This window comes from Vigna unguiculata, chromosome 7 (genome assembly GCF_037176805.1).
Source record: "Vigna unguiculata cultivar grain cowpea cultivar isolate G323 ecotype 2 chromosome 7, ASM3717680v1, whole genome shotgun sequence".
Classification (NCBI taxonomy): Eukaryota; Viridiplantae; Streptophyta; class Magnoliopsida; order Fabales; family Fabaceae; genus Vigna; species Vigna unguiculata.
In genome coordinates, this window is record NC_140798.1 from 28,035,967 (window position 1) to 28,050,469 (window position 14,503).

Consider the following 14,503-nt stretch of genomic DNA (forward strand, 5'->3'; position numbering starts at 1 on the left):
AATTTAATTATATATCAATACAATAAATGAAATACCTAAACTTGACATTGATCTATGTAGCCAAAAAAATTTAAAATATAAAATAGTTGTGACGTTTATTTATAGTTATTATATTTATCCACCGATTTTTCTAATAGAATCATCTACAGTATTATTGTCTTAATTAAAAATATTTCATGTAATAATAATGTAATATTTAATTTATATTTATTATATTATTAAAAATTAGTTATGATTTGGTTGTTTTAAATAAAAAAATTTGGTTTTCTATATATCTTTTTCCTTATCATAAGATGGATATTTATGATAAGATAATCATGAGAGGTAAATATTAGTATTACCATGTGAATACTTTGAAGTATAATTATAAATAAATTAATAAATTAATACCTTGATTGGAATGCATATTTTTTTTTTTATATCTGAAAACCTAAATAATATAACTACAGCAGGTCTGATTATTTGTTCCTTGTCTTCCTACTTGTATAGCAATTCGTGATAGCACACAAATTGTTGTTTTTTTAATACTAATATTCTAAAATATAGAATAGTTGTTACGGTTATAGTTATTATATTCTCAATTTTCTATTATATCTTGATAAATTATTTTTTAGTCATAAACTCTTTTTTTCAAACAACGTATACTGATGAGGAATAAAATAATAGAATTTTTTTAAAAGATAAAAAGGAAGATACTGAAGATAATAGAATTTTCCATCACTACCCGTCCCGTTGTCCTCCCTAGGCGAAGGGAGCTCACCTGAGCGAGAGTCCCTCTCGCTTGAGCGAGACCCTTCAGCCTGAGCGAAGAGCTGGGCGAGAGTGCGTCCTGGTTTGATATTTTCTCTATTCTTGGATGCTTGGCATGTATTTGATTGGATTATTATATAATGACATGAGGCGAATGAATATGCATGAGTGAGAGGGTGTATGAGTTGTGAATGATGAACTTGAATAATTCTTGGCATGTAGTGAACATGAACTGGTTGGTTATGAAAGTGGCATGGTATTGATATGAGGTAAAATCCTATATTCATGGATGGAGGATGATGAGTTGGTATGGGTTTGACCTGGAATATGAAAGAGGTTGGTTATAAAGGTTGACATGAGATGTATATGCATGATAAATATTACTTGGTTGTTTGAGTATGATTGGTATGTGGTCAGTACTTAAGTCCATGAGTCTCTAGGTGAGACCTCATGGTGGTGCTTCAGTGGTCGGGACGTAATTCCATAATCCTTATTAGTGGGAGTTCATGGTGTGCCCCATGTATATAATTTGGTAAGGATTCAAGGTATGGTTGCATCTTGACACCCTAAGGAGTCAGTTAGTCTCACTTAGAGCGGACTGATTCTTGTGGTGAGAGTAGTAGGAGGCCTGAAACTCATTAAGGGCTAACATTGTGTGTGAGAGATTGAGACATTGTAACACTTAGCTCGGGGTGAGCAGAGAAATCCACCACAAGTGCAAGCATTCGCTGAATCCGACTATATTATATGAATGCGAAAGTGTATCTGATTGCATGATAAAACTATATTTGGCTCTAGCTTACCCTTCTGTTATTTGTTGTGTGTTTTACTGTGTGGTTCTCTCTTTTGCGATGATCATCAACTTGTTGATGTGCGCAGATGCGAGGAACACCCGTGGTCAACAGGGAGGTGATGGTTCCGCTGCTTAGTCGACTGGACTTGGGCTCTGCTCTTTATGTCTTTTGCTAGGGTTATGGCCCATGTATTTTATTGAGTGGTACTGTGTTTCTGGTTACATTAGACCTTGTACCTTGTCTTGTATTGGCATCGTAGTGTGCCTCAGGATTTACTTTTATAACTCTTGGGTACCTTTAAGGAGTGAGTCTTTACTCCGTATCTTTGCTTGTATTATTATATTGTGTGACGTGTCATTTAAGTAAGTTTATTTATTAAATGGGACGTTACATCGTGCCTGTGTTTTCGCTAGTTAGTATAATATAAATGCATATACATTAACAAACTTATATTAATAATAGATTAACAATATTAAAATAAATATATTGTGTTAACAAAGTTTATCTTTTAATAAATAAAAGTTAATCAAATTAAATTAATACCAAAAAAATATGAACATTGTGAGACATTTCAATTTACAACAATTAAAACTTGAATCATAATATATAATTTAATTATATATCAATACAATAAATGAAATATCTAAACTTGATATTGATCTATGTAGCCAAAAAAATTTTAAATATAAAATAGTTGTGACATTTATTTATAGTTATTATATTTATCCACCGATCTTCTAATACAATCATCTACAGTATTATTGCCTTAATTAAAAATATTTAATATAATAATAATATAATATTTAATTTATATTTGTTATATTATTAAAAATTAGTTATGATTTGGTTGTTTTAAATAAAAAAATTTGGTTTTCTATGTATGTTTTTCCTTATCATAAGATGGATATTTATGATAAGATAATCATGCGAGGTAAATATTAGTATTACTATGTGAATACTTTGAAGTATAATTATAAATAAATTAATACCTTGATTGGAATGTATTTTTTTTTTTTATATATCTGAAAACCTAAATAATATAACTACAGCAGGTCTGATTATTTGTTCCTTGTCTTCTACTTGTATAGCAGTTCGGGATTTAATACTAATATTCTAAAATATAAAATAGTTGTTACGGTTATAGTTATTATATTTCATCATCACATATTTTAATAAAATCATCCTTTATTACTTTTTTTAAATACAATATAATAAAATTTAATTTATATTTATTTTATTAGTAAAATTTAATTAGTTATGATTTGGTTGTTTTAAATAAAAAAAATGGTTTTCTATGTATCTTTTTCCTTATGATAAGATGGATTAAAAATTCTGAGAGGTAAATATTAGCATTAGTATATGAATATTTTGAAGTATAATTATAAATAAGTAAATACCTGGATTGCAATGCATATTTTTTATCTGGAAACCTAAATAATAACCCTGCAGGTGGTTCCTCTGATTATTTGCTCATTGTCTTCCTACTTGCATAGCGGTTCGTGCGATAGCACACAAATTGTTGTTTTTTAATTTAACTTGCACACCTTTCCCGCAATATGTTTGATTCATCTACATTGAGAAGAGATTGTCACTTTATTGTTTATTGATTGCAGAAAGAACATGAAGGCCTCCATGTCAGATTTCTTTAAGAACCTTGATGATTTCACAACTCCACGCGAGGTACCCTTTACTTTTGTATTTTTGAGATTTTTATATGATTTTCATGATGCAACAGTTGTGACATAGGGTGTAAAATTAGCCTTTTGGTCTGTGTTTAATTTTGAGTTGTTTAGCGTGTTCATACTTCCTTCATCCTATTTTACCTTCTCTCGTTATCAGATATTAGTTAGTGTTACTTTATCTCCCATGGAAACAATAACGCAAAGAAGTTACTTCTTTTTTTCAAGTTTCGTGTTTATTTCTTATAACTGAAATAAAATTGCAATTGCATAAGTTGTCAAATATGATCCTATTTTACATTCAAAATAAACCTAGAAATCTAAATCAAATATGATTATAGTATAAATAATTGGTAAGAAACTGAGATATAAAAATGCAAAAATTAATAGATGAAGTAATTTATACTAATTGTAAACCTTAGAAAAGATATCTGTATAGTGGTTTTCTCAAGTGTTTTTCTAACTAATTCTCACCAAAACTCAGAAGTGAAATCAATCTTTTGACCAAAATTATCAAAACCATCTTGACCATGATTAGAAGGTTTTGGTTAAAAAGGATTTAACTGGTGTTTGTTTGCATCTTATTGTTCAATTAATATTATCTGAAGTGTTGAATTGCGTATATGGTATAAGCTTTTGAAGAACTTAACAATGGTTTTTGATTGGAATTTTGTTTGTTTTCAGATGCTAAAAGACTTTTACATGTCTTCCTTCGTTATGACCAGAAAAGATAATTTTTATGACCGTTCTGCCTTATTTAGTTGCTTGTGCCTATTGGATGACGCGGATCTTGTCGATTTGCCAACTCCTGCAATTGTTAAGGTGAGAGTGAAGCTTATAAATGTGACATGCACTAGATCCTATCATTTGTTTACCCATTTTATTACTTTGTAGCCTGTTGAGCTTTGGAGTGGTAAGCAGCTATTTAACATTCTATTGCGCCCACATGCCAATGTGAAAGTCTGTGTGGATCTTACCGTAGAGGAGAAAATATACACGAAGGTGGATGAGGAGAAAAGAGAATTGAAAACATTGTGCCCGAATGATGGGTTTGTTTACTTTCGTAACAGTGAGTTGATCTCTGGCCAATTTGGAAAGGTTACTTTAGGTTAGTTACTCTAAAATTACCTTCACATACTGATAGAGATATCTGTTAAATATCTTCTTTCTATTCTGTTTTTGCTATCTTAGTCTTTTTTGTATCATATCATATACTCACTTTTTGTAGAGATACGTCTTTTCTCTTCTAATAAAAGGTTCTTTTATCAAACACGTTATGTGCTTCTCTGTTTGTCACGACTCTGCATCTCTTTTTCTCTGCTACTCCGTGTGCCACCGTTCTCACACATACTGTAGTTTTACCATTAATGTTTGCGTGGATTTTGTTGATGTCCTGTACTTTGTTTTGCACGTGATCAGGAAATGGTAATACGGAGGGACTGTTATCTCTGATACTGAGAGAATGCGAAGCAGAAGCAGCTGCATCTTGCTTGAATCGTTTAGCGAAAGTGAGGTAAAATTATGGGTTAGAATAAATGAAATATTTGAATTTAAAGCATATTAATTATTAGGGTTCCATTTTACTCAGATGTCGTCAGCCATGGATCCTTGATTTCAATGGCGCGACAGGCATGAATGATATTACACCAAATGAGATGGTGATTAAGAAGAAAGAGGAAATACTTTCAGAGGCTTATAGGAAATGTGATGAGTACATAGAAGCTTTCAATAAAGGAAAACTAGAACTCATACCTGGTTGTGATGCTGCTCAAACATTAGAGACCCGGATAACTCAAGTATTGAACGGATTAAGTGATGTGATCAGGAAGGTTTTCTTGCAAACTACGCACTGGAGAAATATTCTATTGGTCATGTCGCAGTGTGGATGGAAAAACTCTACCGGTGAAATGATTGGCTGTCTTGGTCTACAGTCAGTTGATGGGTTTGAAGATCGAATCCTTCCTCATTTCCCTAAAAATGCACAAACGCCTGCAGTAAGTTCTTGTTACCTTTAATTGTTCTTGTTGATTTAGATTATCTTAATACTGGTTTTCTTATTTCCTTAGTTTTTTATTAATATCAATTCTCTCTGCTCGGTTTTAAATTTCCATTGTTGAAAATCGCCCAGATCATGTGATGGTGCAATTACAGTTGTTTCTTTACATTAAACAATGATGTGCTACTCTTTATGCAGGCTAGAGGTTTTGTTGCTAATTCATTTTTCAGTGGATTGACATGTACTGAGTTTTTTCTTCACTGCCAAGCGAACAGAGTTGGTTTATTAGACGGTAATGTTCTTGCTCTGAATTTGAATAAATTACGCGTAATATATTCTGAATTAACAACTTCATTCAATTACATCAACTATGGAGACCAGATAATATATTCAGAATAATTAATAGCATGTGGTTTTCACTTGGATATGAAACTATGAAAATGAAACGTTTGAACAAGTCCTCACTCTCTCCATTTTGCAATAATGAGTTCTTGTTACACAATAATATTTTGTATCTGGAGATTGATTTGGATTTTGTTTCTTTATATAAACAAGGTGAACCACTGGTAGCACTAAAACATGGAAAATTTTAATGTTTGGTCAATAATTTATTTTATAATTGTTTAATATGATGAAAAACTCTGGTCTTCATTTTATAATTTTTTTTTCTGATTTTGATTTTGCAGATTAAAACTGCATAGACCGGATATTTGTCATGTTAATTAGTTAAATCAATGGAAGATTTGTTTTTACATTATGCTAACACGGTAAGAGATAGCATGGATCCAACATGCATATGGAGGAAAAACTTGGAAACGATTAATTTGAGCAGTTGTTTCTTAAATTCAAGGTTTGAAAACCGCGGTTATTTAGTTTCATCATTATTGTTTGGAACTTTGCAACATTATGAAAATATTTATGATGTGGTTTCTTGTATAGCTGGGCAAGTAGATGCATTCTTTAGGGGAAAATTTTTCTGACACCACTGTTTACAAATAGCATACATTTTGACACCGGTTTGTCTAATAAAATATTATATTATAATAGATCTTTTATTTATATGTAGGATGGGAGTAGAAAGAAAAGTACCGGAACATATCAATAATGCTCTTTATTAGGCGTGCTACTGGTTTTAATATTTATATTTTTTTTTAGAATTTGAAAAACTGTTAAGTTACAAATTAAAATTAAGATTTTCATTTTAACTTGCTAATATGTTGACCAGAGTTAAGAGTTTGATTGACTTAAATCGGCTGCATTTCTGAGTCATTTTTCTTCATATATGTACTAAAGTTAGAATGTATTTGGATGAGATCATGGATTTGAAGAAAAATAGAGATAAAAGTGAATATCTTTAGAATAAGAGGAAGATAATGAGAAATGAAGAAAAAAATTATTAAAGTCCGTGAATAATTTAATGTGTTTATAAATAACTTTTTAATAAAATTAATTAATTTATATTTTTAAAATTAATTTTTATTAATATATTAGAATTAGAATAAAGTATAAACATTTTGGAAAATGATACTTTAACCTGTTTTTGATCCGCCTATGTGGCAGTGATAGGTGGATTTAATGAAAATGTTTTTGAATTTAAAAAAACTGTCGAAGTGACGGTTATGAGAAACAGTGACGTGGGGCCCGCGACTGCGTGAAGATGGACCACGTGCGAAGGAAAAGTGTAACTAATGCATTTACCACCTGAGAAGGAAAACTCAAACTAAAAGATTTGATTTTTTTTTCTCTGTTCATAATCTCTGTGCAATCAACCAAGCGGTGTCCTCAGTTTTTGTTCAAGCGGTGCTCTTTTCAGTGAACCCACTGTCATTGTTGTACAAAAAGGCGAAGTTGGTAGTGGAAGGAGAAGGAAACGCTGTAAGGCCTAATTTCCTGCCCTTAGGGATGTCAAAATGGGCCGGGCCCGACGGGCCGGCCCGCCAGCTCGACCAAAAAAGCATGGGCCGGGTCAAAAAATTCAGCCCGCCAACCCGAGACAGCCCGGCCCGTCAAGCCCGATAACCCGTCGGGCCAGCCCGCGGGCCGAATGAGTTACTACTAATACATAAAAAACACAAACACGTGCAGTGCAGTGTTTTGGGAAACCAGAAAAGAGACCACCCGCGGCCAAACATCACACTCTCTTCTCTTCTCCTCCACTCCACTCCACTCCACCCGCGTTTTGGGAAACCATAAACCACCCACTTTTCTTTCTCCTCCACCCACGTCGCTGGCGAGGAAACACGAAGGCAGAGTGCAGGCCATTCACGACGTCTCCATCGGACTGCGATTGACGAAGGCAAAGCGCAGTGAACGGAGAACGCAGAGCCACCATCGGACTGCGATTCACGACGATTCCGACGGCCACCACCACCGCGAAGATAGGTTTGTTCGTAATTTGAGTTCTGGTTCTTTTTTTTTTTCGATTTGTGACCTAAATTTATGATTTTCGTAACCCTAAAATTGGTTTCCCTAAATTGGAGGTTATGGTGTATGTGTGGTTGTTGTTGCTACGATTTGCCCTTGTTTGATTGGACCCATTCTGTAAATCGTAATTGTTGTGCTGTTCTTGCTTAAAATTTTCCCCCAATTTCAATTTCGTAGACAACGAGATGTGTTGTTTTCTAAATTGGTGCGGTGGTGCTGGGTTTAAGGGTGGCGAGGTGTGAAGGGGTTTTGGAGTGGAAGAAGAAGTAGTGAGTGGTGTTGTGTTGCTGTTTACAGATACATTGTTTCCCCCAATTTCAATTTCGACTCCTTTCTTTGTTTTGTTCTTCTTATCTTTCATTTATCAAACCTTTCAATTACTCTTTCCTTTACTAAAAATAGCAATACAGCCAATTTATCATTACTCTATTTTCAAGAACTCATTTTTGGCATTTTCCTAAGAGAGAGCGTGACCCCTTATATTACGCTGGCATACAACTCACACCTAATTCGTTCTTCAATAATAGATTATTTGATGTCTTCAGAAGAAAGAAAAGATCCATTTCTCAAACAAATAAAAAAGAATTTTTCGTTCTGGATATTTTAAAAATTTTGACAGTAACAAATACAAGTTTTCCTTAATTATTACGTGAGATATTAAGTTGGAAAGACATTTTAGGATGGGTTCCGAACATTTTAAACAAAATTTTATTTGTCCTTTTAGTTTCCTGTAAACAAATGGAATATAGAAGATTGAATGAAAAATAATCAGTGAAGGAAAAAAGAAATAACACAAAGGTTGGCTGTCTCTGACGGGGAGAAGTGAGCCCATGTTACTCACATGAATTTTCAAAATTAAAATCTGACTTATTGGGCCAAAAAGTATACAGATCAGAAAAAACTGGCGGGCCAGCCCGCCAGCCCGCGGGCCGGGCCCAAAAAAGTAGCCCGTTTTATCATGTCGGGCCAGCCCGGCCCGGCCCGTTTAATACGGGCCAAAATTGGGCCGGGTCAAAACGGGCCGGGCTGGCCCGTTTTGACACCCCTACCTGCCCTAAAGTTTTAAGGGTTGCCTTTTAACTAGTGGGCCTAAGGGCTGGCCCAAAGGATAAAACCCCCTTAAGTCTGCCTTAACCCTAACACTCCTTCTCACTTTTAGAAAACTGTTCCTTGTCCTAAGAGCCGCAGCCGTCTTTCTATCTCTGCTAAGGTTTGGTACCACCGTGAGCACGCAAGTTCGAACCAGTCCTTTTTCTTTTCTACGTAAGTGCTCCCTATTTCCGTGCTTGTATTCTTGCTATTATTACTTTGGGTAACTTATATCCCCGTTGTTTCTTATTTTTTCCAGCTCCTTAAGTCATCCCTTGAGTTGCCACGTCCCGCTGTTTAGAGTCAAGGTCTTGTGCTAGTCATTTCCAAGTAGGGAAGCTATGACTTACACATGTATTTCGTTTTTCCCTGTTGTTCAGCTCTTATTTTAAGATTATGTGGTTAGTGTGATGTTATGAAAGCTTGGAACGTTTGAGCATGGTTTGGACTGTGGGCAGGGACTCGCCTAGACCCTTTTTCATGCGAGGGGTCGCTCAGGTGACCAACTCAGTTTTTGAGCGAGCGAGCATCTCGCTCAGGCGAGGAGAGGCTCGCCTAAGCGAGAATGCGTGGTGGGTGTTGTTTTTGTGTGTCGAGCTCTTGCCTAGGCGAAGGGAGCTCGCTTGAGCGAGAGACCCTCTCGCTTGAGTGAGACCCTTCAACCTGAGTGAAGAGCTGGGCGAGTGTGCATTCTGGTTTGGTGTTTTATTTCGATTCTTAGATGTTTGGCTTGTATATGAGTGAATGGGATACTTGCGGAGGCTGCCATCTTCGTGGTTGTTGACGTGTTCAAACCCTAGTGGAATCCCTATAGGGTGTTTTCAACGTGAATGGGATAATGATGTTTCCGCAAATGGTACCCATTAAATAGAGAAAGTTGAAAACGTTATAAGAGTCCAACCCTTTTCAATGCATTGAATGCGAGGGGTTAATGTTCTCCTGCGGTTTCGGCACATCTGTAATAGGGGTTACAATGTTTGGTTTGTCTTAAATACTTGAATTTAATGTCATTCAATTACAATCAATGGTCGGAGTGCGAAGTTTATTTTTCATTACCAACTAATATATACAATATTAAATTAAACAAGGGCATTGAATACGAAACTTTTCATTACTGATTTTTTTAAAGTAGAAAGGAGTTACAATATTAAAGAAGGGAATGAAATTTGCAGTAACCAAACGCTTTTATGAATAACATTTCTCTAAGCTTCTACAATCACCAATTTAAATCCCACATGCTTTTGATACCTAAACCCCCCGAAGGAGTTGTGTATAACCATGGTTTTATGTCTTCATAAGATTTCTGTGGTATAGGTTGCTTGATGTCCTTCGTTTCTATAAAAAGTTCGATATACCCAGCAGTTAGTGGACTGATAATTTTTCTCCTTATTTTTTGTACATCTTTCCATCACTAAATCATTTGGATGATATCATTGTCACTACTGATCTCAACAAGGTCATGGAAAAGTTTGTTCTTTATAACTTTAACTGCACGTCTATAACTAATTTCTGTGATTATTTTTCGATCTCCACAATGAATACCATGCGATAACTTGTAGACAAGGTAAGGGAAGGTGCAGTTCTCGCGAATGGACATGGACACTACTGTGTGGGACTTAAACTTTAACCCATGACCATAAGGGCATTCTACAACAATAGCTCGGTGAAGTCTTCCTCCATAATAAATTAACATTTGACATCTCTCCATACACATTGGGCTTCCATCAGTCGAAGAAGCACTTGTATGTAACAGTTGCAGTATTTCATTTGCTGACCGCGTGTAAGTTACAAAAACTTCAATAATACAGTTAATTGGAAATTAAGGCTTACACATTACCATCTTGATCACATCCTCATCACATGCTAATTCAATAGCACGGTACATGAGAACTCCATTGTCATTCAAGGTTTGCTACCTGAAGTATAACCTTTTAATTTGCACTTCAATTTTTAAGTCCACACTCTTGGTAACCAAATCAGTTAACAACTGAAACGTAAAACGGTATGGGATGCAGAACAAAGTAGGAATTGAACCTTCAAAGTGGACCCCGTCATCGTATTCCTTCATTTTTCCATCCTTGAAAACGGCAGCTAGATATGAATTGTCGAAGTTGATCTCACTTTCACCGCCAACATGTGCTTCCATGTTGTGTTTTAATAACTGACTTCGACCCTTGTTGTGAAAAAAACAAAATGTGGTGAAATCAAGCCAACCGCATATAGTTAGGGAATACAAGGTTGTTTATATACCTCTACTGTAACCGAATATGAGCAGTGAAATTGTTCAGCTCACCACCGCTATATATAAAAAAAGTAATATTATAATGTATAGCGGTTTAGATTGACGAAATTGCCCTTTGCTAACGTATTGAGGAAGCAAGACATCCTACCCTCCTGATGTACCCTGTTACATTGAGTTAATGCTCCACTTTTTTACTTCGTCTTCCACCTACCTAGACATCATTCCACCTACCTCAACATCATTAAAGACCTCTTTATTTCTCCGACGACGACAGCAATGAGTTGAACCTCCAGATAGAACACACATGAAGTGTAATGAATGCACGGAGACCGTAGCGGTGAAAGGTAACGCTCCACATTTATTTCATTTCATCTAACTTGACTCCAGCAAAAATCCATCTTATTATCAAACTCCACCTTTCCATGGTTAAAATATTGAAACTTTTATTGCTTAACACATATGATAAGATATCATTTATTTCAGTTAACTAAAATATTTATACCATTACGGGATTCAGAGCTAACAATTTATTATTTTCAATCTGTATGTTATTTGCCCCGAACAATGTATACCACGCGACTTTATTTTTTTATGTTCTGTAAAGGCACAAGTTTTCTTTTTAAAAATCGCAGGGCAAAGAAAGTGACATGTCTGCATCGGAAATAATGAATCCCATTTCACTGGACAAAATAAGTTTATCGAACGATGACGTAGTACAACAGGTTACGTTACCGGATTGTATTACTGTGCAAACTGAACAAAAAGAGTTAGATGATGTTCCTAAGGTTGGAATGATATTTGAAACCGTTGAGAACGTCAAACAATTTTACAAGCAATATGCAATTAGATGTGCATTTGGTGTCAGAGTGAGAAGTTCCAGCAAAGGAGAAGACAATGAATTATGCTTCGTCAAATTAGTTTGTAGTCGTGAAGGAAACTATGTGTCCAGCATCCCTCCTGAACTCAAAAGTCAACCAACAAAAACCAAAAATTATGGTGCACGGATCACAGCTGTAAAAAAGGCAGGTTAGTGGCACATAAGAAATGTCATACTTGATCACAATCATGACCTAAGCCCTATGAAGTCAAGAATAATTCGCGACAACAAAAAATTGAACATGCAAGTGAAGCGAACACTGGATATGAATGATGAAGCAGGTGTATGCATTAATAAAAGCTTCCAATCACTTGTTTGTGATGTTGGTGGATTTGAAAACCTTCCGTTTGTGGAGCGTGACATTAGAAATTATATCGGACGACAAAGAAGGGCACTAGGGAAGGAAGGAGACGGCCAAGCATTGATGTCACACTTATCTCACATGAGGAAAATGAACAACGACTTCTTCTTTGAAATTGACTTCGATGATAACAATATAATATCAAATGTATTTTGGGTTGACGCACGTAGTAGGGCAACATGCGAGGAATTTGGAGATGTTGTTTCATTTGACACAACATATCTAACTAACAAGTATGATATGTCATTTGCACCATTTGTTGGAGTCAATCATCATGGTCAGTATATATTACTACGATGCGGGTTGTTGTTAGTTGAAGATACATCTACGTTTGTGTGGCTTTTTAACTATTGACGTACATGCATGTCAGATAAATCACCAGATGACATTCTAACTTACCAGTGCAGGGCCATGCAAAATGCAATTGAAATTGTTTTTCTAAATACCCGTCATTGGTGGTGTTTATGGCATACAATAAAAAAAATTCCTGAAAAGTTACAAGGATATACTCATTACAAAAGAATTAAATCGCAGTTGAAGACGTTGATGTACGAGTCCCTAAGTGTCCAAGACTTTGAGAGTGGGTGGCGACAATTATTGAATGATCACGAGTTGGATAACAATGACTGGTGGACCACACTATACGAAGAGAGAAAACGGTGGGTGCCTTGCTATTTGAAAGAAAATTTTTGGGCTGGTATGTTCACAACACAACGCAGTGAGGGACTCAATGCCTTTTTTGATGGATTTATCAATTCAACAACAACGTTATAACAGTTTGTAGTACAGTATGAAAATGTCCTCAGACATAAAGTTGAAAAAGAATGTGAGGTGGACTTTGCATCTTTAAACACTACAATCCCATGTGCCACTTAATCTCTAATTGAACGACAATACCAACAAGCGTACACACATGCCATCTTTGTAGAAATACAAACGGAATTCCGATCTAAGATGAATTGTGCAATCAAAATGGTTACAGCTACTCGTTTTGAATGCAACTACGTGGTCCTGCAAGAGTTATTATGGAACGGTAAATGTGCAAACAAATATTATGATGTCCATTATGATGCTAAAGCGGCCACAATAAGTTGTTCATGTATGCTGTTTGAGTTCCGTGGTATTATGTGTAGACATTGTTTGACTGTCCTTGGTTAAAAGGAAGCAACAATGATATCCAACAAGTATATCATCCCGCGGTGGAGCAAACTTATACGCAGGAGATATACTTCCATGAGACAACTTACAACACCCACAATAACGACCCAAGAATGCAAAGGTACCAGGCATTGTGCAAGGAATTTTATCAGATTGCTGATGTTGCATGCGAATCAAAAGCTGGAACGGAATTGCTATTTAAGCAATTGAGGTGTTGTCGAAACCCGCTGGATAATAGTACGTCCAGTAATGCTCGTATTGTTAACGCAATGATGGAGCCTACCTTTCCAACCTTGGATTCATGTCAACCAACAATTTTCCGCAGCCCAAATGTAGTAAAATGAAAGGGAAGGCCGCATACGTTGAAATCTAAAGTGGAGAAATATTCATAGTAAAAGAAGTCGGTGGTAACCACGATAGAAATATGCACCAATAGCACCGTATGTAAATCCTTAAATCCTTTATCATTATCAAAATTATTTGGCGGTTTATTTAACTAATGAATATTACTTTGTTTGCGTAGCCAACTCTTAACAATCACGTTTGGAATGACTGGACGGATGTACAACGTCATATTCAATGGGTATGATTTAATACTATTATTTGTCCACTAACTTTGAAATACTATTCAACGATGTTGATAGAAATACTGAATATCCATGTGCGACAAGTCGGTAATGGGTCCTTTTATTCGTCTGTACAAAGCAATGTCGATGGCAATACTATTTCCAATACAACCGACTAAAAAAGGTGGTTGTACTCAAGTAACATTGAAAGTGCAAATTAGATCCATATAAAGTCACAACCATATACTGATTGTTTTCAAATTTTGCAGGGACTACGTACACAGTAATGCATCTTATTTTGGTGGATGGGAGCCTTATGAAGTTCCAAAATGATGACATTGTCAAACAACAGGTCTATATCAAATCTTTGTTTGCCAATGACATTATATCATTACTGGTTTTTTTGCAGGACGGTATACCAGTAACCTCCTTTTTATGCTACCATATATGTATTTCTCATCCACACTTTTTGTACCACTTCATGCTACAACGCAATAGACTCCATATTATAATGAACCATGTTTAAAAATACTTGATTGCTATTAAAACTTGTTATTTCTACACAAA

The 14,503-nt window shown here is 35.4% G+C and overlaps 1 protein-coding gene and 1 long non-coding RNA gene across 2 annotated transcripts; both read left to right on the forward strand.

Moving 5' to 3' along the window:
• The first annotated feature begins 2,982 nt into the window (after positions 1-2,982).
• LOC114192417 (DNA-directed RNA polymerase III subunit 1-like) lies at positions 2,983-6,201 on the forward strand. Its single transcript, XM_028082133.2, has 8 exons — positions 2,983-3,039; positions 3,158-3,224; positions 3,908-4,045; positions 4,118-4,331; positions 4,643-4,736; positions 4,812-5,217; positions 5,418-5,511; positions 5,906-6,201. The coding sequence occupies exons 2-8, from the start codon at positions 3,165-3,167 to the stop codon at positions 5,908-5,910; spliced, it is 1,011 nt and encodes a 336-aa protein (XP_027937934.2). The 5' UTR covers positions 2,983-3,039; positions 3,158-3,164; the 3' UTR covers positions 5,911-6,201.
• Positions 6,202-6,945: 744 nt separating this feature from the next.
• LOC146884740 (uncharacterized) lies at positions 6,946-14,503 on the forward strand. Its single transcript, XR_014996561.1, has 5 exons — positions 6,946-7,601; positions 10,292-11,318; positions 11,607-13,810; positions 13,894-14,120; positions 14,206-14,503. It is a non-coding gene; the product is annotated as an uncharacterized LOC146884740 (long non-coding RNA).

Bases quoted from the DNA above. Each gene is read 5' to 3' on its own strand.
- LOC114192417 (XM_028082133.2), top strand. From the start codon at position 3,165: ATGAAGGCCTCCATGTCAGATTTCTTTAAGAACCTTGATGATTTCACA. The intron at 3,225-3,907 runs GTACCCTTTACT...GTTTGTTTTCAG, and splicing joins ATTTCACAACTCCACGCGAG to ATGCTAAAAGACTTTTACAT. The intron at 5,218-5,417 runs GTAAGTTCTTGT...CTCTTTATGCAG, and splicing joins AAAATGCACAAACGCCTGCA to GCTAGAGGTTTTGTTGCTAA.